This window comes from Panthera uncia, chromosome A2, assembly GCF_023721935.1.
Source record: "Panthera uncia isolate 11264 chromosome A2, Puncia_PCG_1.0, whole genome shotgun sequence".
Lineage (NCBI taxonomy): Eukaryota > Metazoa > Chordata > Mammalia > Carnivora > Felidae > Panthera > Panthera uncia.
The window spans coordinates 14,578,668-14,603,419 of NC_064816.1; the positions used below are offsets into that span (position 1 = coordinate 14,578,668).

Genomic DNA, 24,752 nt, shown 5'->3' on the forward strand with positions numbered 1-24,752 from the left:
GGCAGCTCAGTCAGTTAGCATTCAACTCTTGATTTCGGCTCAGGCCATGATCTCACGGTCCACAGGCTTGAGGCCCACGAGGGGCTCTGAGCCGACAGTGCGGAGCCTGCGTGGGATTCTCTCTCTCCCTCTCTCTGCCCCTCCCCACTCACGAGCTTTCTCTCAAACTTAAAAAAAAAAAAAAAAAGAATTTCCCATTCGTCAGTGATGTTTTTTTTCTGCAGCAATTTAGAAGGGCTCATACCCTGTTTTAAACCCATCGAATTAGACCTTTATGATTTTTCTTTTTTTTTTCTTAATTTTTTTTTATAGTTTTTTTTTTGGGGGGCGGGGGGGGGGGGGGGGGGTTGGGGAGAGAGAGAATCCCAAGCAGGCTAGTCTACACTGTCAGCGAAGAGCCCAGTGTGGGGCTTGAACTCAGGAACCGCGAGGTCATGACCTGAGCCGAAACCAAGAGTCAGGCGCTTAACTGACTGAGCCACCCAGGCGCCCTTTTCTGATTTTTCTTATGGACTCTAACCATCACCTCCCGTGAGGGTCACACTGCGTCAGTGTGGCTTCTCTGGCTGCCTGAGGAGGGAAACGTGGGGAAGGTGACAGAACCGAGACACTGGGTGGATTCTCTTTTATTTGCCATGTTTTCAAAATTAGCTCATCTATTTACATAATGTGGGCATATCTCGTGTTAAGAGAGGGGGCTCAAAACTGCAGCCAGTACGTGACACAAACCTACAGAGACACTTGTCAAAGGTTTTATCTATGACAACAATTGCTGAGCACCCAACCATCTCCCTCCCTGATTTCTTAGAGCTAAGTCAAGCAAGGACCGTTACGTCTCCAGCGTAAATAGAAAACTCTCTGGAGTCCGTGATCTGGCCACGACGTCACGGTGACTGTTACGTGGATGGGGGTGGCACATCCCTTTCTCTCTCCAGCCTAATGGAGGAAGGTGGACAGGTGTCAGATGACCACTTTTGTGCAGCACCGAGAAAACAGTCAACAAAGAATTTTTTTGAGACCCGACTCATTCCTGGTTCAAGAGGATTACTGAAGAATGCTCTGTTCTTCGTGAAGTTCACAGAAACCAGAATAAAACTGAATGGGAAACCTGAGGCATTTTCACCTGGAGCACATTGTTCTAGAACAGTGTGACCTCATCCATCCAACTTCCGTGAGCAAGCATTATTCTGTAGAAGTGGCTTTTCCATGCAATTGGAAGTACACAAAAATGCTTTCAAACGTTTAAAGGTCACTTAAAAAATTTTTTGTTAACATTTACTTATTGTTGAGAGAGAAAGAGTGTGAGTGGGGGAGGGGCGGAGAGAGAGGGAGACACAGAATCCGAAGCAGGCTCCACGCTCCGAGCCGTCAGCGCCCAGAGCCCGACGCGGGGCTTGAACTCACGAACTTGTGAGATCGTGACCTGAGGTGAAGTCAGACGCTTAACCGACTGAGCCACGCAGGCACCCCTAAAGGTCACTTTGGACGTAAATGTTCCTACATGTGTGACACATTATGGAGCCCTGGTCCTTCGGGTGTGGCCCGGGTGGGGCGTTGGGAGTTTTACATGCTCACAGGCTGTTCGAATGGGAGGCGAGGTGTGGAAACACAGAATAAAGGAATGATTTAGGACATTTGTCTCCACGGTCCTGAGGATCCTTGGCAATTGGGGCTGAGACACCCTGCTGATGACGGACCCCAGGAGGGGCGGCCCATGTTGTAAGACCGTGACCATGACTGGGGCCCGAGGGGGACCCGCTCCGCAAGGATTCGGGAACGGAGGGCTGTGTGTTTGCCACTGAGTGCACCTACTCTTCAAGCCTTGACATCTACAGTTTTTCAACGCTAGACCCTCTGCTGAGAAGTCCGAAGGCTGAGTACTTGTGCTTGATAAATGCTGGTGCATTTTGAAGGCTAGTGATGACCTCGTCATAAGTGGCCATCGGGTGAAACGGGGAAGCAGTGACAAGACGGCTTGTAAAAGCAGAAGACCTTTCGGATGCCTATTTCTGTTATTTGGGCATTTATAAATACACGAAAAAGAAGTCAAAACAGAACAAAACACTCCAGCCGACGTCCCAGGGGCGTGTTTCAGCGTCTTCGAAGATGTCTGTACAAATCTTACCCAAAGAAACTCTTGAATTCTGTATGTCGGTGAAGCACAGAAGGTTTGGGAGGGGCCCCTCCCCCCTCAGGAATAACCTTGACCTGCTGATTGCTGTGAAAAAAGACAGGAGACACTAGCCTAGTAGACTAATGCTGCATCATAAATACAGTGCCTTCAGTTACAAGATGCTCTGTTTGAGTTACATATACGCTTTAGAAAACTTCCATACAGGGGCGCCTGGGTGGCTCAGTCGGTTAAGCATCTGACTCAGGTCATGATCCCACGGTTCCGAGGGCTCGGGCCCCGCATCGGTCTCTGCGCTGACAGTGTGGAGGCTGCTTGGGATTCTTTCTCTCCCTCTCTCTCTGCCCCTCCCCTGCTCATGTTCTCTCTCTCTCTTTCTCTCTCTCTCAAAATAAATGGATAAACTTTAAAAAATGTACAAATATTTTAGAATCGATTGTAAGTGATGCTCGTGGTCTTTGCTATAAAGAGTTGGCCACCGTGTCCAGGTATAACGTCATCTGTGGGAACGTTAGATTTACTTTCACCCTCAAAGTGGCTCTGGCACCTTTCCTAATGCGTAAGGCACTGGGGCAGGGGCTGGCTGCACGGACTGCTCACGGGACCACGCCCGGGGCTTTGGGGTCGCATCCTGTGGTTGGGGTGACGGGTCCTCGACCCGCTGTGAGAGACCTCAGATCACAGGAGCGACCCCAAAGGCCTCCCTTCTTCATGGCCAGCCAGTCCTCTCAGTGAGAAACACAGTCTTGGCGTATTCAGTATGACTGAAAAAAGAGAACTGATTTTGCACCAGTGACATTCAGATGGCTCATCTCAGGGCACTTAAAAAACCTCTCTTCACCCTGATCTAAAAGCACCTGCCCTCTGTTATGTTGGGATTTCTTCAGGGGGAAAAAAATTGCTTAAATTTTATCCCATAAAAATTATAGTCGAATTTCAGCCCACGGTGTGCCCGGATTCTGGGGCTTCCCTAGAATCGAGAAAGCAATGGTCTTCAAGACTGGCCTTGAAAAGCCCGTGTCTTTGGCGGAAAGGAGCCAGCTCGGTGCGACCGTGGGGGCAGGCAGAGGGGAGCAGGGGCCGCTCCGTGGATGGGTGTGGGTCCTCCCGAGGGCCCTTCCTCCACACCCTCCTAGTTCTTCTTGATGGGCTCAGGAAGATGACGGGTTGAGTATTTCTGGAGTAAATATGTTTAAAGGCAGCCAAGGAGATTCCACCTATAAATACAGCTGCAGAACAGCGAGCGGCCGACCGGAGTCTCCGGGAAGCCCAGTCCTCAGGCCATGGGGGGCGTGTCTCCCCTCTTGAGGCAGCGCACGATGAAGGTCCCCAGGGCCACCAGGGGGATACACATGGTGGAAGAGGCCACGAGCAGGCCGATGATGGCCAGTGCGTAGAGGGGGTAATCCTTGGTCACAAGCTGACCCTGGAAGGAGAAGCCGAGGGTCAGCAGGAATAGCCACCACAGGCAGAGCCCCGCTTGGCGGAGAGCATCTGGGGCTGGGCATCCTTCCATCCGGGGCCACCCGGCTCTGCAGCTTCCTAGCAAGCATGTGGGGTAGACTAGTTGCCCTTGTCTTCTTTCTCTTTCGCAAACCTCAACCAGTGTGCTTACGGCAACTGTTCGGAGCTACCCGTAAAGAGCAGGCACAGGAGTAATCAAGGGCCTTCCATTTGAGGTGCCATCTGGGCCACCTAAATGGAGGGGGCTTAACCTTAGCCCCGTGCTGTCCAACATGGTAGCCAACAGACACAGGGGGCTACTGAGCCCTTGAAATGTGGCCAGTGGGCGCGAAGCACAGAACTTTACATTGTACTGAATATTCACGAATTGAAATATTAATCACCACCTGTGGTGGTTGGCCGCCATCTTGGACGGCACAGCCCTAGTCTTGGGAGAAGGCTTGGCGGACGTCTGGATTGAGTTGGGGGATGCTTCCCTGAATGCAGATGCATTAAAGCTGACGAGAAAGGAGGCCAAAAAGCCAATAAATGCCACCTTTCCACGAGGGGGCCGCAGAACAGCTACGGCCGAGGGATCACAGGCCAACCGCGCGTGGCTTGTAAACCAAAACGCGCTCGGAGTGTGGTGTGGGAACCAGCCCACAAACTTCCTGTTACTCGTCCTATGACTTTTTGTTGCTGTTGTTGTTCTGTACTGACCAGTACAGAAACCGGGGGAAGCGTTTAGAAGCTGTTTTAGCAATGTGACAGCTTCGTCTCGTATCTGTTGATACAAGAAATAATGGGAGCTTGTAGTCCATACGTGGTTTTCTGTATACATTCTCCCTTTTCAAGGGATTCACTGCTACTGCTTTTGACAAAAGCGTCAGTCTGCTCTGGGTTGGAGAAGACATCCCGGTCCTTCTCCTGCCGGGAGGCAGGTGCGGGGGCGCCTCGCAGCCGCCATCAGTCACCTGCTCACTTGGAGTGGCGTCCTTCAGAGCCACCATGCACGCTGGGTGCTAAGGGACAGCGTCTTCTACCCATAGGAAAGCAAATGCCAACTGGCCTGCAGGATTACTTTCCTCCCGGCGTAAATGTTCGCTGTGAGAGGCTGCCTGTATGTAAGGGCAGCCAAGGCTGGCCCTCAGGCCAAGTGCATTGACACGGCCGCCCTGGTTGTCAAAATGCTGACACACGGCGCTTCTGGTCGGTGAACAGCAGTTGCCTGTGGCCTGAGTGAGCCTGTTGCGTCCCAGCCACACACACACCCAGAGCCAGACCCTCCCGGGATGCGGTGACTCGAGCGTTAAGACGGGTCCTCTCGGGCGCCTGCCGGGGCTCAGGGCCCATGCCCCGGAGGCTGGCTTTGCCTTTCCCCAGGAGGCTAAGCGGACAGAGGTCAGAGGGCCTGAGGCTGAGGAGGAGGGAGGAGGGCGCAGCCTGGGGGCAGGAACCAGGGCCTCTGCAGGGGGCTTTCTCCCAACCCCCGGGAAAGGCCCCCTGGGAAGTTCTAGAAGGAATCTTACTCTTTACAGGAGCGCACGTCGCAAAACTCAAAGCCCGGGTCTGCTCTCCTGGGCTGTTTTTAAATACCCGGGTGGTGTTTCCAGGCCGCGACAAATAACCTGCCCACACCACGGAAGCGGATCTTTGGTTTCAGGAAACTTAAAGCCGCTGCTGGAGAGTGAGCCCGGGGGCCCCGAGACAGGGGGTACCTGGGAAGCGTCCCAGGCTTGGTATTGCAGTGTCCCCGTGAGGATGTAGTCACTCAGGTAGAAGACAAAGAGGCTGATGATGAGGAGCGGGCTCACGCCGGCCCACATGGCCTTCCAGTACCAGTTCAGGGTGCGGCCAGTCATGGCCTTGAGGTCACTTTCAAATCTATTTGGGAAACGGGGAGAAAGTCTGGATTATGCACGCCGTCGGGGCGGGGGGAGGGGGCTCCAGCGTCCACATCCCTGTTTGTTTAGGAAGATTCTGTTCTGAGCACCACTGAGCCTTGGGCACGACCCCTCTGGGGTGTCTCTCTGACCCCTCCTGGGCAGAGGGGGTGTGGGGGGGGCAGGGGGAGGAGCCAAGGCCACCACAGAGCAGGGGAGCAGAGCAGTCCCCCCAGAGTCAGGTGCATGTCAGGAGATAATCTACCCGGGGCCACCTCCAGATGAAGGCTGCCGGTGTGGACCAGAGGGCAGTTCCCGGAGACAGCAGAAGCCAACAGCCTGGAGGGTCACTTATCAAGCCAGACCTCCACGCTCGGGGACCCCGGGGGGCAGCTCTGCCCCCACCCCTCCCATCCTGGTATCAGCGAATGAAAACGCCCCTAAGAGAGGAATCTCTTTTGTACCCTGGAGCCACAGTAGGTTCTGGGACAGAGGGAGAGCCAAACCTGGGAATGCAGCACTCTGGCCAAGACCCGCCGGAGCGGGCGTAAGAGAAGCCAGAGCAGTGCCCCCCAAAGGTGGCTGCTCTGGGATTCCGATCGTGTCTGCACACTATGTCTCCCCCCCACCCCCCCTTTTAAAGAACTAATCACGTTTCCTAACACAGACTCAAGTAAGTATGGAAAGTGTCTTCAGCACTTTGGGAAATACTGACCCAGCCATCGTCACCCCCATTTAACGGCAGCAGGCACCGAGGCCCGGGCCGTGAGGTCACTTGCCCCAGGGCACCCGGGTAGCGGCAGACCCAGGCCCAGACCCGGCTTGGCCTGCTGTCTCCCGTCCAGGGCCTTGAAACCGCACCCAAAGCAGAAGTGGCCCTGAAGAGGGGCGGGGGTGGGGTGGGGTGAGACCGTCACCAGCTGCAACCACAGCCACCTGTCGCACTGGGGCCTGGGGCGTGTCCTGAGCTCCCACCTGACATGGCGCTGTTGCTAGATGTTCACTAGATGGCGCTGTCTCCCTCCCCGTCACTCCCGGATCCTGCTACTTCCACACTCTATAGGAGACGCCTTTTTGGTTCTCCCTCCCTCCAGCCTCACCACTTAGCACCACCCCTTTGCATGGACTTGTGCCCTTTCTCCAGCACCTCCAGTGGGCCCTGGGTTCTGTTCCTCTTTCCTCCGCCTTCTCCCTTCCTGGGAAACACCTACCCTCTCAGGTGACCCATCTGCTTCTCCCTCTAGACTGGCATTTCCCGGGTGACCAACTTGTCCCAGTTTACCCGGGACTTCCCCAGTGTTAGCCCCGGACAGCCCGCACCCTGGGAAAGCCCTCGGTCCTGGGAAAGTAGAGTGGGTCACTCTAGCTCGAATGTCCCCAGTAGGTAGCGAATGGGAGGTAGGCTGAAAAAAGGCTTCCTTGACCAAAACGGTTTTGGCAAGGCTACCATTTATACCCCCTCTTTGAGATTCCCAATCGTCTTCATGGCTCCAGGAAGTCCTAGAGGAAAGAAATTCTGACTCTGTTTAACTTATGTCTTGCAAGTTATTTGATCATGGACGTCCCTCAGCATGGCACGGGACCCCAGTGCTTCTGGGGACAGACACAGTGGGAAACGTGGCTCAAGGGGGTCTGGTTTCTAGAATGTCATGGCTGGTGCTGCTCCCTACCCCCACCCCCCTCCAAACCAACGTGGAGGGTGGGAAAAGACTGAGGATGGGGGGGCACAACTTGGCTCACCTGTCTGATCGGCTCATATCTGAGCAGTGCTTCCCAAATGCTCATGTGGACCCCTCCCGTGTGAACGTGTAGGATCTGACTCACCGGGCCTGGGTGGGCCCGAGGTCCCGCATGTACGGTGAGGCTCCCCCCTGGGCCCACGCGGAGGAGCAAGTCTGTCTAAACCAGTGGCCTCAGCCCAGCGGCACAGCCCGTCACCCAGGGGGGGATCTACAACATTCCAGTGCCCGGCCGTGCTCCGGGATCGAGAGCCTGACATCCTGAATCGGCCACGTTTTTTTGGTTTTAAGTTATCAACTGGACTTTGGTCAGCGTGCCCGAAAAATACTGATGTTCACCGAGGGTCAGAGTATGTGGTGCCTGGAGGTAACGGATCCCTGCCCCACTAAGCCGCCGGGGCCCGGCACGATCAACAGGCGAACGTCCTATAATAAAAAGTAAAACCACGGGAAATGGGGAGAGGAGGTGTTGGCGGCAGGTCGAACGAGGCCGAGAATGAGCTGAGAGATGAGGGCAGAGGGAAAAGCGATGCCGAGTGGAAAGGGGAAGGCCAAGTGCACGTGGGAAGGGGCTGCTTTCCCGGTGGGGCGGGGCCTTCGGGGCATCCCCACCCCCTGCAGGTGTTGGGGGCGGGGCCTCCTCACCGCCTCAGCCCGAACACGTAACACACGGCGACGATCTCCACCAGGACTATGAGCAGCAGGGGCAGCGTGGCAGCGTAGTCGTTGAATATGTCGAACCAGTAGTTGCCGGCCTCCATGGTGAACACCAAGCCGATGACGCAGTTGACGAGGCACACCAGACCTGGGGCCACGAGACCGCACGCTCACCTGCCTGCCACGCCCCCCCGCTCATCCAGTTTCCTGTGTGGCCGCAGAGCCGCCGACCCCGAGGGGACTCTGCCGGGGACAGGCCTCTCTGCGTGTTTGCCACGGGAGTGTGTGTTCCGGGAGGGGTGGGGGACAGCAAAGGTGTCCCGGGGAATGTGTGCCAGACGTCACTGATGTTAATTCTCGGCGCTGTCCTGCAGGGGGGCCCTCAAACTCGAGGGGGAAAGAAAGTTGTGGGCACGGCTATCTGGGGGCGGGGGGGGGCACCCAGCCTGTGGGTCTGGTGATTCTGTTTATCCCAACTCAGCCCCTGAGCTCCTGGGAGGTGAGTCGGGGCAGAGGGTTTGCCCTGCAGGGCATCCCGAGGACTCCTGTGTGGCGGGAAGAGGGAGGAGGGAGAGGAGGGGCAGACGGGAATGTTTACCCAGCTCCCACTACGTGCACCCCAGGCACCTGTCAGGCATTGGATCCAAAAGCCTCAGGAGCCCCCTTTACAGATGGGGAAGCCAAGGGCTCATAGATACGGAGTAAATTTCCCAACATCCCATAGCAGGTCAGCGACGGAGTCTGGGCTCAGACACTGGCCCTTCTGCCTCCAGAACCCGGGCCCTTGTCCCGGTCTCCTTTGGCTGACTCCCTCGGGCACTCCACAAAGTACCTGACTCGCAAGTTCCCACCTCCCACCTGCCCGTCCCGCCATCATACCATGTGCCGTCACTCACCAAACCCCAGTGCCATCTTGAGGGGACACACAAGGAGAAGGGGCTACGTGTTGGCCGGGAGCTAACGGCACACAGGGTGCTGCTACAGAGACCAGGTGCAAGGGGAGATGCTAAGTGCTAGAAGGTTCCGACGAAGGGTGGGCAGCTCGGCCCAGGCGGTCAGGGCTTTAAGGCGATGGGGTGGGAGCTGGATTGGATTTGGGCTGGGAGAGGGGATGTCCCGGATGCGGTGGGATGGCGCCATGGTGGGTAGGGTGGGGGCCTAGGCGGTAGGGGGGAGGGGGGGTGGACACGTACTGACGGGAAGGGGTGGGAAGGGGCTCTCGGGGCAGGGGCGGGGGCTGGAAATGCTCTGTCTCGACCTAGGCGGTGGTTACTTGAGCGGGAACGTGTGAAAATGATTGAGTTTGTGTTTAAGAAATGCACACGTTCTGTTAACACGGCAGTGGGAACAAAGGCAGAAGCAGGTTCTCTCCTGGCCTGGAGAGTTCTGAGCGCCAGGTCGGTGAGTCCGGCCTTTCCCGGCGCTGGGGCGGCCACTGCGCTGCCTCGTGAGGGAGAACCAGATGCGCGGGCGAGACGCACACGTGCCAGGTCCCGACTGCCCGAGAGGCGGCGAGAGCCACGGCAGGACCGCTAGGAGGTCGCCACCTCCACCAGCACACGGTCCCCGCGGCAGCTTGTCCGTCTGCTCGCGCCCCATGCCCCGCCCTCCCGACCCCCATGTCCTCCGTGGATTGGCCCACTCACCGGAGATGGCCTCCTTGGGCAGGTGGCTGGAGATGACCTTGCTGTCGGTCAGGGGCGTGAGGATGGCCGCCGTGTTCCCCAGCATGCTCCCGATGCCCAGCATCAACAACATGAAGAAATAGAGGACCGACCACAGCTGGGATGCCGCCATGTTCTTAATGGCCTCGGTGTAGACGATGAAGGACAGGCCAGTGCCCTGGACCGCCTGCCCGTGTGAGAAGACACCAGTTAGACACCCCAGCGGACTTACGGCTCCTTGAGCACGCCCAGTGCTAAGCATCCTGGGGGGCCCTGGGGACTGGCCACGAGAAGCCACATGCTGAGGCTGGGTTTTCCGTCTGCAGACCAGCCCCTCGGGCTTAGCTGGGTCGGATAGAAACGTGAGTCGTCGGGAGTCCGTATTTGCAAAGCGCGAGGAGCACTGGGTCCGTATTTGCAAAGCGCGAGGAGCACGTCTGTTCAGGATGAAATACAACAAAGATAATTTCTGCTCCCGGTATCATGACTGACTAGGTGCTCCGAGGCCTCAGTGGCTGGGAGCTGAGGTGGGAGGGGGGTGCCAGAGCAAGAGGAGCCCGTAAGGTGGGGTGCTGGCCTGGCCAGCAGGCAACCCGGAGGGCAGTTGTCCCGTGGCCAGATCCCTGCCGCGACAACACCATTGTGGGGATACTGAACTGTGGAGACAGAACCCAGAGCTCCCTGCTTAAAGACAAACCCCAGAAGGGGTCAAAAGAGGTCATGAGCTGGGGGGTGCCCCCTGGCTACCGGCAGCAGAAGCAAACCCTCTCTGGGGGACAGCTCCCCCAATTTAGACCCGCAGGACCACCAGAGATGATCAAGCGGCTAGCTTGCAAACGGATCTGTAAACCCACGAGAAGACAAGCCACCATAAGTAAAGAGTCAGCGGGACTAAGGTTTAGAACACCCTTCCCCAAGAATGGCAGACGCTGGGGGGCAGATTCAGAACATAGGTCAGCTCCATGGCAAACCAGTGAGCACAGTGGGATTCGCCAGCGCTGGGTGCAGACGAGAGGGGGTGATGGCTCATAGGGAATTTACAAACGGTAACGAAATTACTCAGGTTGGCTTTCTATCATTACTGTGAGCCAACACATTCTCAACAGTGATCAAACATTCCTCCCCTTGAGGACAGACTGCCTTCCACTCTCCTGTCCAAGGCCACCAGTGGATCAGCGATGTATGATGCATTTTTCTCGGAGAGAGACAGAGAAAGAGCAGGGAAGGGGCAGAGAGACAAGGAGCGCGAGAGAATCCCCAGCAGGCTCCGCGCTGTTAGTGCGGGGCCCGCCCTAGGGCCCCGTCCCACAAATCTTGAGATCGTGACCTGAGCCGAAATCAAGAGTTGGGCGCTCAACGGACTGACCCACCCGGGCGCCCCTATGCATGACATTTTTAAAGAAACAGAAGATATAATGACCAAGATAAATGTATGACAAGAAACCATTGGAATGAAAAGCAAATCTGAGAGTAAATAGCATCTAAAAACATACTGGATGAAAAGACCCCACTGACAGCTAAGGACTGCTTGCACCTGAGGAGAAAATTAGTGGACTTGGAAATATATCCCAGGGAGGAATCCATAATGAAGAAAAAAAAAAAAGATAAGAAGGTGGGAAAACATCAAAGAGTGGCCTTGCAGGGTGGGATGAGAAGGTCCAGCTGGAATTCCGAACGGGGAAGACAGGCGGAAGTCAAGGCGATGGTTACGAGGACATCGGTATGAATGTTCCAGAACTGGTAAGATACACGGGTCCGTGGATCCAGGAAGCCCAACGTCACCCAAGCCCACGCTGGATAAATAAAAATGCATCCACGCTTGGATTGCAGAGGCCAGAGTCCAAGAGAAGATGACAGAGAAATCGGAGTGAAGCCGGGTCCTTTGAAGAAGGACTTTCGAAGAGCAGCGATGGAAGCCAGAATCACAAGGCAAAGATCTTCAATGTGTCAAGAGAAAAGAGCTGTACACCTGGAACTAATATAACACTGTATGTTAATTATACTGAGATTAAAATTAAAAGCAAAAAAAAAAAAAGTTTATGTATTTTGACAGAGAGACAGAGAGAGCGAGCATGAGCGGGGAGGGGCAGAGAGGGAGGGAGACGCCAAATCCGAAGAAGGCTCCAGGCTCTGAACTGTCAGCACAGAGCCTAACATGGGGCTCGAACCCACGAATGGTGATATCATGACCTGAGCCAAAGTCAGATGCTTAACGACTGAGCCACCCAGGTGCCCCTAAAGGAAGGCATTTTAAGGGGCTGCTTGGAATTCTCTCTCTCCCTCTCTCCCTCTGCCCCTCCCTTGCTTGCTCTCTGTCTCTCAAACACACATTTTAAAAAGTGTATTTTATTTATTAAAAAATAAATAAAATTAGGTGGACAAGGTGAAAGCGTTCTAAAAATCCTTGCTCTGTTTGGGTGGGAAGTCACGATATCGTTGAATTTCAGATTTTGTTAAGTTAAATACGCACAGGAAAAATTAGGAAGGAGAAATACACTGTGTCCATTCCAAACAGTAGAGAATCAAGTGGAACGAGGGGGAGAGACGAACAAGAACAAACACAATGGGGGGGAAAAAAAGCCCAGGTTGAATAAAGGAATAACCACGTAATTCTTGGACGCTGAGCCAAGCTTAAAAGTAAGTCAGGAAACCCCCCAAATGTCCAAAACAAAAAGGAAATTTGAAATGAGTTCACGGAACAGGAACCGAAGCCCACGGAACCGATCAAGGCCTTGAGGGCTGCGGCTTGAGGGCTGGGGCTGTGACACCCGCCCAGGAGGGGGTCAGGCCACAGGCCAGTGTGAGCAGGGAGCCGGGAAAGACTAAGCGTGGCCCCACCCGTGAAATGACCTGATAAGCGAACGTGATGCAAGCCGGATTCCAGAACCAGAGCCAACGTTCCCCGGGAAGTTGGTGCCAGTGGACAAGCCACCAAATGCAGGTGCGGTGGGGACTGGCCTTTGAAGCTCCTGAGCCGTAGAAAAGTAGCTCTGGGGGCCTCATGACGAGCTGTTGTTCTTTAAGCTCTTTAGCGACATCTTTGGTTGAGGAACCAGACATCGTGAGCCACGTCTTAAGAGAAGAATGTGCATGATCCCGGCGTGAAGGCCATAGAAACCACTCTAGGCCCGGGATCCTCAAACAGGGCCCCCATGGATGGACTTGGCGGGGGGAGGAAAGTTAGTAACAAAGGCCTCTCGCTGGGTCAGAACCAGTAGGTCCTCGCCCCCCCCCACCGCCCCCCGGGGGGAGGGGCTGCCGAATCGAACAGGCGGCATCTGGGAGGTAACGCACAGGTCTGACACCAAAGGCTGACCGGAGAATCTTCCTTGGCTTCTCTCAGAGGAGAGAAGCGGGCCGAGATCTTGCCTTACCGTGGCCAGCTCTGATTCCAAGCTGCAGTTCCTAATTTGTGGGAGCACCTCGCTGTATTTGCCGGGGAAGGCCGAGGCTAGGTAGCCCTTCACCTGCTCCAGATTGCTGGCTGTCAGAAAGCCATCTTCAAGGTCAAAGGAGTTGGTCAGCAGCAGAATCACCCTGCAGAGCGGAATGCCAGGTTGACCTTCACTGAGTAGAAAGGCCGCGGTCGCCAACCCCTCTCTCGGAAGCCGGGGTGCTGGGGTTCCCTCCCCTCGGATTGGGCAAGGTCTCTCCAACAAAGGGAATCTGTTGACTGGTGACCTTTTTTTCTTTTTTTAAATTTTTTGATGTTTTTAAAAAGTTTATTTAGTCTTGAGAAGAAGAGAGCAAGCAAGCAGGGGAGGGGCAGAGAGGGAGAGAGAGAGAGAGAGACAGAGAATCCCAAGCAGGCTCGCGCTGTCAGCACAGAGCCTGACGCAGGGCTCCATCCACAAACCGCGAGCCGAAATCAAGAGTCGGACGCCTGACTGAGTCACCCAGACACCCCGGCTGGTGACCTTTTAAAGTCCGGGGTGACCTTGAATGGCTTTGAGGGAGCCTGAAAGAGGACCAGAGATGAGAAACCAACCCACACAGCTAGGCCACTTAAACCTCTGGGCCCGCATTGTCCGACAGAAATTTTGCGATGATGGGAACATTCCACGTCTGTGCCGTCCCACGTGGCGGCTGAAGCCTTGAATGCGACGGGTGTGACTGAGAGACCGACTTAAATTCATTTACATTTCAATGGAAACCGGTTTAAACAGAAGTGCAACGAACTGATTGGATGTAACTAACATTAATTAAACCAGTCCACATTTAAATCTGTAGGTGGCCCCTTGGGGCTAGTGACTGCCGTATGGGACAGCCTAGTCTGGATGATGTTTATTATACGTTGGATAAGGCGGGTGGGGGTGGGGGTGGGTGGGGGGCAGACAGGAGATTCTGTAATGGCCCTGGCTCACCCAGAGGGCTCTGGGTTACTTCCAAGGTCAGGGAGACGGGGCAGAAGAAACCGAGGTTTGGCTGTTCAGTGCCTCCCTGTGCTAAGAGCTTTGGACGTACGAAGCTGCCCTCAGCCCTCAGGCGGGGTGCCCGGGGTTGGGCCCGGGTGGAGAGCCGCAAAGCCGGCGTCCTTTGTCCCACGCCCCTTGACTTCCCTGTGCCATCTCTTCCCAGGCGGCTCTCAGAGCTTGGGGGACGGCGGGACGCACCCCCAACCCGAGGCCCCGGGGCTCACGGGGCGGCCTGGGCGGCTTACTTGTTCAAGCAGCTCTCGTAGTTGAAGGTGGCCTTGAAGCCGTAGATGGAGAAGGTCACGACGCTGGCAAAGATGGAGGTCGAGCTGTTGATGAGGGACACGATGATGGCGTGCTTCTGGCAGTTGGTGGAGGGCTGGTTGTAGCTGGCAAAGGCGATCAGGCTGCCGAAGCCCAGGCCGAGGGAGAAGAAGATCTGGGTGGCCGCGTTGATCCAGGCCTTGGGGTTGGCGAGCTGCTCCAACTGCAAAGCCGGCAGGGACGGGGGTGGGGGACCCGGCCGGGTGGCGCTCCCCTGCCCCGTAACCCACCGACCGGCAGAGGGCGGGAGGCCCAGGGAGGGGGAGTGACATGTAAAAGGAGCCCCTGATCCATGACCAGGCACTGTGCGGGCCCGGTCCCCTACGAGATGGAGGTGGTGTGGGCTGGGGCTGGAGCTCTGGGTCTGGGATGACGGTGGGGGGTCATTTGGAATGTGGGGGGCATTTGCGGGGGCGGGGGGGCTACCACAGCCATCTTGTTTCCAGGCGCCAGATTTGCCAAATGAACTTGTTTTGTCCCAAAGGCGATAGTGCTCCCCCCACACCCTCTGGCGACCGATGAGCGTTGGCTGTGGGGCGTCGGGGAGCGGGGTCTAAGGAGGGATCACAGAAAACCCTGCGGGGTGTGGATTCACCTCTGTAAGGGAAGGGGTGCGGGCAGGTGTGCGGGAGGGAGAGAGGTGGCTGGGTGGTAAATCCGTAGACTGCCAGGAGGGTGTGGGGTGAGAGTGGGGGCCGGGAGGCCAGATGCGGGGCTGGGGTAGCAGTCACTCTGGGTGGGGGGGGGGGGGGCGGAGGGGGAGGAGGGCGGGCGGACCAAAGACTCAGTGTCCCAGAATGAACAGGGCTTGGGGACAGCCTGGCTGAAGAGGTGACCCAGTGCCCATAGGTAATCCACACCGCCCCCACCCACCTCCCTGGGTCTTCCCCTCTTTCCACCCATCCCGGAAGATCGAAGGTCCCCTTCCCTCCAGCCCGTACCTTGGGCGTGAACATGTACGCCAGGCCGTTGGTGGCTCCGTGGAGCGTGAGGCCCCTGACCAGGTAGATGATGAGCACACAGTAGGGCAGCAGCGCGGTAAAATACACCACCTGCGGGCACCAGAGGGCAGAGTCAGCGTCCTGGAGACACGGTGCCCACAGTGCCCCTCTTGTCCCTGCGACAGACCTGAAGGCCTCACGAAGCACCACGCTATCACACGTCCAGCTGGCAGCTGGCAAGTGCAGGGGGGCTGGGTTTGAGTTTGGGCCGGAGGTGGGATGCATTTGCCCGCCTCCGTAACTGCCGGGCAATCTGCTTCAGGAGAAACAGGAGACCTCTGCCTGCCACTCTCCCTTCAACCGGACCTCATTCCAGAAAGGATTTGAGGCCGGGGCGCCTGGGTGCTTCGGTCAGTTAAGCGTCCGACTTCGGCTCGGGTCACGATCTCACGGTCCGTGAGTTCGAGCCCCGCGTCGGGCTCTGGGCTGACGGCTCGGAGCCTGGAGCCTGCTTCGGATTCTGTGTCTCCCTCTCTCTCTGCTCCTCCCCCACTCATTCTCTCTCTCTCTCCAAATAAACATAAAAAGTTAAAACAGGAAAGAAAGGATTTGAGGCAGCCCACAAAAATATACCTAGCACATTAACATTAAAAAAATGTTATTTTTTTTAAGTTTGTTTATTTATTTTGAGAGAGAGCGAGGGGAGGGGCAGAGAGAGAGACAGAGAGACAGAGAGAGAGAGTCCCAAGCAGGCTCCACAGTCAGCACAGAGCTCTCCCCGGGGCTCAAACTCACGAACCAGGAGATCATGACCTAAGCTGACCTAAGTCAGACGCTTAACCGACTGAGGCGCCCTGCTTTACCTTGTCTTTAAAAGAAAAAACAAAACCAAGAGAAACCCCCAAAAAACCCAGGGGCTGGGAGCAAGGCACGTCTCTCCAGAACGGAGCCTCGAGAGAAACTTGGCCCTGAGAGGAGCTTGTAAGGGAAACGTGATGACGTGGGCGTGGGGAGCGTGTCCCTATCAGGAATATGACACAAACTCGATGAGCTGATATTTTATGAGCGGCTTCGCTGTCGCGGGGTTGAACGCTGGACGCTAATGGCCTTTCTGGTCGACCAAATCGTGTTCCTGCTGACACGACACGTATCACGAGTCCGGTGGTGTTCGTGGTGGTTTGGGCGACCGCCTCACGCTCTGGTCCTGCTGACTCTTACATGGCTTCGAACAGGGATCTGCCGGTGCCCGGATGCCCGTCCGGGAACTGGCGCTTTTCCTCCCTATCGACTGCGTATGCGCGCCAGAGCCCCTTTACTTAAAGCCCAGAAGTACTTCGCAAAAAGAATCTTGCGAAGGCGGTTTTTGCTTAAGGTGTGGGTCCTCCGGTGCGAAATGTGCCTGGGGGCCCATGTCCAGATGGGACCGGATGGCACTGGGCCCTCCCCTCCCGCTGAGGCATTGGCGCCACCTTCCCGGCCACTCCCGAGGCCACCAGAGGAACAGTCTGTGTCCCCTCACCCCAGGGGACGGCAAGCAGAGGTGGGGCGTGTCTTTTACCACTGATCCCTCACTGAGGTCATCGTGACTTGAGAAGTCATCAACCCAGCTGGGATGACGGGTATGGGGCGGAGACAGATGAGGGCGAGGGCATCGGCCAGCGCCCTGAAGGACATCAAGGGCAAGAGAGGAGGGGTGACCGATGTCCACAGCCAGGGGACACTTTGAGGACACGGAAGGCAGGTCCCTGGAACTTCCCTCCTTCACCTCAGGTAAACGAGTGTCCGGGGGGGGGGGGGGAGGGGCTCTCCGGGCTCCCTCCTCCCTCATCAGGGAAGCTGGGCATGTGGCCCAGCCTACACCACTGGGAGAAACCATTTCTGACCAGGCTGCAACAATTCATTGGAGGGGAAGAAAAGGAGATTCCAAGAGAAGAGGCCAGGAAATGGTACACCGTTTTTAACAGAATTAATCCCCATAAATAAAGCTGTGGGGGCGCTCTGTCGTGGAGACGGGGTGTGGCTTGAGCAGAGGCAATGGGATAAGTGCTCGTGGCATGGCATGACCTCATATGGCACTTGTATAAATGATCTGGAAAAGAGTTGACAGATACTGCCCTCGGATCTTCTGTATCACGCTCATAATCATCTGGCGGAGACAAATTGCAAAACCCATGTTTTTATGAGCATAAAATACTAGCCAAGCTTCGAGATGGGACAGAGGGAGTAGCTGCGGGCTCTAAGTTCTTCCAGAGAAGGTTCACTAGTCTTTTAGCTTGGCCATGGGACGGGGCGCTGTTGGGGCTACGATGCTGGCCGTCACGGAGTCTTGGAGACCAACAGAAGACGCCAGGTACAGTACTGGGCTCGTCGCGGGGTGCCTAAGATACTATGGGTCATTCTGGTCCTGCTGCCTCAAGAGAAACACGGTGGGGCTGGAGGAGGCGACGCAGGTGGTCAGGACGGTGAGGGCAGGTGGCCTCTTAGGAACTTCTGAAGGGAAAAGTTGGGATGGATCAAGTCACAAAAGGTATGGAGAGAGCAAACAGGAGGCGATTCACCGGACAAGAGGATGGGGAGTCTTAGGGACAAAGCTGGGTGTGTCCCAGCTCTGCCCTCACTGGTTGGTGCCCCGGGGCGGGCTCCTTTGCCCCTCCACACCTCGGGTGAGTGGGATAATGAAATCCACTCCGAAGGGCTTTTGCAAGACTGAGGCAAGGCGCACGCCCAGCCTGCAGGGGACCGGCTAGGAGTGAATGGGTATGAGGCGGGTGTCACCGGGGGTCCCGGGGGTCCCGGGCGCCTGCCGAAGCTTGAGAAAGATGGCAGGTGCTGGAAACACTGCAGGAGAAACTTTCCACCTGGGGCAGATTAGAGTTCAAGAGCATCTCAGCCCCCTCCCACGCCCCCGGAAGGAGTAGAAAGCTGGGGGTGCACCAAGGAGAGAAGGTTTGGAAATCAGGCCTGAGCAGCTCAGAGCAAAGGTTCTCAGACTCAGCTGCAGATTAGAACCCTCCCGGGGGAAGCTTTTAACATCCCGAGGCTCAAGTCCCTCCCTGCCCTGATCACTCCAGGGCCTCTTGGGGGAGGACCTGAGATACCAGAGTTCTAGAAGCTCTCCAGGTGACCCGGATGTGCCGTCCAGTTTGAGAGCCAGCGGCCAGGGTGTCTGGGGGACGTGCGCAGTGACTTAAGGCTTTTAAAGAAGGGAAGACTCACTGTCGAGGTGCTCGGTGCCGCTCGGGTGGTGTGGCTTTGGGGACAGCTGCCTGGCACAGACATGCTCATCCGTGTAGGGACCGGGAACGCCCCCACTTCAAGACTGCAACTTCAAGCACCTCCGGCCACGTTCACGGTCGCCTCGCAGGGGATTCGTGCCGGTGACATCGCCGCTGCCCCCCCCCCCCCCCCCCCCCCCGCCGCCCCACCCAGCACGGCTTCTGCGCCCTCGCAGGTCCCAGGCAGGGGGCGCTGTGTGGACCCACCTTGCCGGTGGACTCGGTGCCCCGCAGGATGCAGAGGTACACCACCAGCCAGGCCAGGAGGAGGCAGAGCCCCTGCTCCCACTGCACGCCCCCGCTGTCCTGGATGGACGGCGAGATGTTGAGGGTCTTCCGGTACCAGAAGTACTGTGTCGAGGTCGCCTTCTCGCACTCCTCGTCGTAGCCTGTGCGGTTGCCGTTCAGCGGGCACACGGACCACGGCAGGGGGTCCTTGGGGATCAGAACAAGCACACGGCCAGGTGAGGGCTGGGGATGAAGGGCAGAGCGGGGAAGGACGGGAATGGTCCTGACGGGAAGGGTGCCTGGTCCCCAAAGGACAGGAGCATCCGAAGGCAGACAGGGACCAGGAGGGCCGGTCGGGGGCACAGACGGGCTTGGGGGGAGGAGAGAGAGGCGGGGAGAGGGCTTCGCGCACCGTGCAACCCCACAGGAGTTTGTTGAGGATCACCTGGCTCTGTCGTGGGTCCGAGACACTGGACCAGACGACGGCCAGACCGTCTACGAGAATAGAACCCACAACCTCTGCAGCAATGAGCCCACGGACTCCAGCCACAGCATCTTGCAGGGAGTGGCCTGGAGTGGGGTGGGCAGGACCTGGGCAGTGACAGCCAGTGTCCCTAACTCACGTGCTCCCCGACCCCAGACCAACCGGAGAAAGCCCGATCTGCTCCCCTCACCGCACAGATAGCCCCCCCTACCCCAGTCCGGGCACACCGGAAGCCGTGCCTTTTTTCCCACTGACACACCTTCCCCATTCCTCTGCCTGCCCTGGGGTCTCTGCCGAAGGCAACGATCGCAAGCTCTGGATAAATTGCTTCAGTCTGTTCTCATTTGGGCGGACTTGGCTTATTTTCACACATTCCTAGCAAGTCCCGGCTTGAATGAGACTCAGGTCCTTCCCTCACTAACAGGCGGTGGGGACTTGCTTCTCCCAGGACAGACGCTGGGTTTAGAAGTCAGGCAGGGGTGAGGTTCAGCCTCCCTGCAGCCACCTTGTGTGCCTAAGACAGAGAGAATCCAGCACTGCTGACTTCAGTGGAGCCTGAGTCAAGCTATACCTGAAGCAGTTCCCCTCCTGGACTTTGTAGACAGAGTCAGTAAGAGCCTCTTCTGCTTCAGCCAGTTTGAACTGGGTTGTCTGTCACTTAGGAACAAAAGAGCCTGGAGATGTGTGCACGATGAACAGGATAGAAGTGGGAGCTGAGGAAGGGCAGGCAGTGGATTTAATTCTGGCTCTGGGGGCAGGGGGCAGGGGACAGGGATTAGGAGTCCCACCTCTGCTCTGCCAAGCCCCACATCCATCACTTTTGCTTGTTTCTGGGTCCCGTAAGCTCAGATGTCATTAGACAAAAGTTCTCCACTGACAGAAGCAAGTCCTGGCCCACTGGGTTCCATCTGTGCGTTTCAGGGGAAACAGACGTCACCTCATGGGCCAGGGCCACTCTACCGAAGAGCAGCTGGAGCCCAGCTTTGTCCACCTGGAAAATGCTCGGGACCTGTGCAGGGGTCGGGGGTGGACCCCTGGCCTGTTGAAATTCGAGTCCGTTTCTAGCTTTGACCAGAATAGTTCTGAAGACGGTCCCCAGCAGTTCCTTCCATGGAAAGGTGGCATTTACGGCCCCTCCCCGTGAATCTGGGCTGGCCTGTGACAGAATGCAGTGACGTGACGCAGTGCCCCTTCCCAGCCCGGGCTTCCTGGGGCCTCGCAGCCCTCATTGTCACGCTCCTGGAAACCAGCTGATGTGTAAAGACCTTTGGCCATACCGCTGGGCAACAGAGACTCATGGAGAGAATGGCCACATAGAGCCAACTGAGATGCTCGGCGGCAAACCAGCGCCATACCCCAGGCAGGTGGGAGGGTCCCTCGTGGGCTGGGAGTCTGGTGGAGCTACCCAGCCCACAGCCCCTTGGGCCACTGGTCCGTCCACTGGACCATTGCTGAGCCAGCCTGGGCTGGCCTGGTTCCCAGGCTCGGCTACATGACTGAATCCCGGGGAGAAGGGAGGCTTTAAAAAAAAAAATACGGTGCCCAGGCTGCACCCCCAGTGACTCTGACTGCATCGGTCTGGGTGGGGCCCGGGCCTTGGAGTTTTGAAAGCTCCCCCAGGGGGAGGAATTTAAGCGAGTGCAAGGACTTACGAAACTGACCATTTCCCAGCAGCCAGCCTCCCCTCCTCGGAATCAGTGGGTCAGGCTCGCATTTTGTATCTGGTTTTCTAACAGCCCCCGGTGCTCCTTGTGGGCAAGGTTCCTAGACAGGAGGCTGGGAAGCCTGGTAGGGGGATGGACAGGCTTCAGCCCCTGAGGCCAGGCTGCTGGCGTCCAGTCTCACAGCTACTCAGTTCCCCTCCGCTGATGCGGGGCACCGCACATCGCAGGGCTGTGGTGACGGTTCCTGGGTGATTACCTCTAAAGTGCTTGCAACTGTGCGGGGCCCTGAGCTGGCTTTGAGGGAGCGACCGCTGCTTCAGTTACTATCATTACGTGACCACAGAGGAGGGCTCCAGAGTGGGGGAACTAAAGGAGAAGTCCAGGGGCCTGGGAAGGACAGACCGAATGGACAGTCGAGTGATTTTCAGGAGTTGCTGGTCCTTGCACTTCTGAGAGTTAGGGAAACGTGTCTCATTTCTTGAGACAACCTTATTTTCACCTTGGGAAGATGGTCAAATATTCCTGATTTTGTTAGAACAGGACATGTTGCTCCTACCTTTGGAAAACTGTTTCTATAAGTATACAGAGGCATAATGCGGGCAATGCATATGGCAACTCTTCAGTTGGAGTTCCATTGTGCAGTGCACCACCCGCCCAACTGTACATGATAGCTCTGCACAGAGGAGGAGGAGTGGCCACCAGGGGGGGAGAGTCAGAGGAGCTGTTTCCACCCAGAAGGTAGAGGAGAGGCAGGCCTGTGGCCAGTCTTCATGGAGTCAGGGAGAAGATGGGGGCTGCAATTAAGCTCAGAGCAGAGAGCCCTTCCTGTCAGGGATGCACACGAGGCATTTCCCCATGGGGCGACCCGGGTAGGGTTGACCGGGTGGCCAGAGCGGGGCGTGGATGTAGCATCTTCCGAGTGTAGATGCCACGTTCTGGCTACTGAAGTCATTCACCCGGGCATTCCTCGGGGCGCCAAAGGCTCACGGCTGTGCCCAAGTGCTCCAGAGCGTGGCCCCACAAGTTGGGGTTAATCCACAGTCCCTGGTCGGCCCTGCCTTGCTTTTGGACCCTGGGGACAGCGTCTGTCCTGCAAAGGCCGGGTTCAGTGGCAAAGGGCGTGGCGTCTGCCCGGGGAGCTTCTGTCCCAGACGGAGGAGGCTGCTGGAAGGCAAGCCGGGGGCAGCAGGGAGGGGGTCCCCGAGAGTGAAAGGCAGGTGCCGAGGAAGAGCCGTGAGCACGGGCGGCAGAAGGGAAGACTCCTTTCGGCTTGGATACAAAGAGCACCTCTCAGTGAGGAGTTAGGGTTCTCACTTCTCTACGATGTTCGGCCCCTTCCCATTTTCTGCCATGAGCGTCAGCTATGGCCGTAAATCAGAAATACAGGTTTAAAGTGTTCATCTTTGGGAGTAGCCCCTGCTGTGTTACGGGGGTGTCGACGGTCGTTCTAGAAGAACTTTGGTCTGCAGGGAAATGTGGGGGCTCCGCCTGGAGCCAGGAGGCTGGGAGGACAAGCGACCAGAGCTGGAAGGGGGAGGAGGAGGGGAAGGGGGCATGAGTGGGGGTGAGGGGCGTGGCAGGGGAAGTCCTCCTGCTCTTACTGGGTTGGTGGCTCTCTCCATCCACACATTCTCCCCTGGAGCATCTGGTGGTGCTTCATACTTTGGGGGGGGGGGGGAGGTCACATCTTTCAGAACGTGACGTAAGCCAGAAACCCGCTCCCCAGAAACGCACACACACGCGCGCACACACACACAATGGCAGGGTCCCGTGGATGCCTGGCTTGGGAGCCCTACCGCTCGCGTGGGCTGCTCAGCCTCCCCCAGCCCCTGAGGCCGCCGCCCCCCCCCCATCCTCACCCCTGTTCCCCCCCACCCCGCCCCACCCCCGCCTCGGGGCGTGGCCTGGCTCTCCTCTCCCTGCCCCGCTCCCCGAGCCCGCTCTGGCACGGGCTCGCTCACCTGGAAGGAGTGGAAGAGGTACCAGAAGGCCCAGGCGTTGATGATATTGTAGTACATGGAGAGGAAGAAAGACACCACCACGCTGGCGAGGCCTGGGGGGGGGGGGGGGGGGCAGACGCGCGCTGAGGACTCCCGCGTCCGCCTCTCTCTCCGCCCCTCCCCGCCTCGCCCTCTGTCTCTGTGTCTGTCTCTCTCTCTCTCTCTCTCAAAAATACATAATAAAAAAGCATTAAAAAAGCAAACTTAGCATGAGAGGCAGGCTGTCATTGACAAGTGCCACCCTGATGCTAGACGTCACAGGTGCTCCCCCCTTGGCTTCCCTGACGCTGAGTCACTTGTGCCAAACCCTGCCTCGCGGTGGCCAGGGACGGGGGTACGTGGAGGGGTGTCTGGAGTGGAGGGGCCCGGAGCCCACACCGGCCCCCCCCCCCCACCCCGAGAGCTGGCCGTTAAACATTCACCAGCGCCCCTGCTTGGCACACACATCCGGTATCTTTCCTATTTAGGCAGCAAATGCCACCTCTGAGAAGCCCTCTGTGATTGATTACTCGGGCAGATCGTAAAACCACACACCTCCTTGTTAAAAATTAACAGCCCTTCGCGATGAGGAGGCAGTTCGGGTTCAGAGATGATGCCTGAGGCCGCGGACACACTTCTTCTGCCTCCGAGACTACATGCCACGCCAAGCATACACCCTCCTTGCTCCTGAAACACCTCTCTGCTTCCCTGCCTACCTGGCTGGAGGCGGGAGGGCTGAGCAGAAGAGACCGTGGCCAAGGGCTGGCCAAAGTTCCTCCCGCCCACAGGCAGCCCTGGAACGTGAGGGTTGTGTAGGGCGGGTTAACTAACCATCGCCGAGAGGCGCCGGGGACGCACCAGCTCGGAGGAACTCAGGGGACACGGGATGCACAGCGCGCCCAGCGCGCCACCCGTGTGCCCCTCTGCTTCCCCGCACTGGAGACATTAACGGGCCCTCGGTGGTGCAACAAAGATAACACGAGCTCGTGTGCATGTATCATACAGGCCGACACCCGGCACGTAGTAGGTGCTCACGAGAAGGAGCCATTATTAATCATTAGCAAGGAGCAGTTAGAGCTCCCAGAGCGGTAGCTACTGGGAGAGTGAGTTGCAGCTCCTTGGCTGGGCAGCTATTTCCTTTTACAGAAGAGCCAGCTGAGGCTCACAGAAGAGAAGCAGTGTGGTATCGGCCCCCCAGAGGGTGTGCCGCCCCCCCTTCTTCACTGACCTGCGGGTAAAGGATCCAGCCCCCCTCGGCCGACATCCCGCGGCACCCCCTCCCGGGCCCTCTCTCGGGCCTTGCGCTCGCCCCTTGCTCTGCCTGCCCTGCCAGCCAACGGGCTCCCACCCACACCCCCTGCTGTCCAGGATCCAGGAGAGTGCCCACTTACCGACACCACCAAGGTAGGGGCTGATGGTCCTCCAGGCACCGATGCTGCCCTGCCGCATGCGCTGGCCCACTGCCAGCTCCAGGTACAGGAGGGGCATGCCCTCTACAACAAGCATGATGATGTAGGGCACCAGGAAACTACCTGCGGGTGTCCAGAGCCAACACCAGGCCGTCACCGATGAGTTTAACTCCGGAGCCCACCTGACCTCCATGCGCATCCACCCTCCCTCCCTCCCTTCCGGCTTTCCACTTGTCCATTCATCTTTCTACCTTTCCACCCACCCATCCTCCCACATCTCCACTCATCCTCCATCCTTCTGCCCGCACTCTCTCCCACCTTTTCCACAACCCACTGTTCTTTCATTCCCCTCGCTCGTAGGTCACGTATCCATTTTCTTCTATTCATCCATCCACCCATCCAAGCATCCATCCATTCAGCCACCCATCCAAGCATCCATCCATCCACCCACCCATCCACCCACCATCCAACCATCCATCCATCCATCCACCCAGCCACCCATCTATCCGGCCAACC

At 57.2% G+C, this 24,752-nt stretch overlaps 1 protein-coding gene across 1 annotated transcript in view; it reads right to left on the reverse strand.

Moving 5' to 3' along the window:
• Window positions 1-840: 840 nt before the first annotated feature.
• SLC6A20 (solute carrier family 6 member 20) overlaps window positions 841-24,752 on the reverse strand; it is a 39,291-nt gene continuing 15,379 nt past the window's right edge. The window contains exons 2-11 of the mRNA XM_049640311.1: window positions 24,219-24,359; window positions 22,810-22,901; window positions 18,680-18,907; window positions 15,198-15,308; window positions 14,178-14,470; window positions 12,892-13,054; window positions 9,500-9,704; window positions 7,842-8,001; window positions 5,293-5,458; window positions 841-3,557 (exon numbers count right to left, since the gene is read on the reverse strand). Of these exons, the coding sequence (XP_049496268.1) occupies window positions 3,408-3,557; window positions 5,293-5,458; window positions 7,842-8,001; window positions 9,500-9,704; window positions 12,892-13,054; window positions 14,178-14,470; window positions 15,198-15,308; window positions 18,680-18,907; window positions 22,810-22,901; window positions 24,219-24,359 (1,709 nt within the window). The 3' untranslated portion in view covers window positions 841-3,407. The remainder of the gene's footprint in view (window positions 3,558-5,292; window positions 5,459-7,841; window positions 8,002-9,499; window positions 9,705-12,891; window positions 13,055-14,177; window positions 14,471-15,197; window positions 15,309-18,679; window positions 18,908-22,809; window positions 22,902-24,218; window positions 24,360-24,752) is intronic.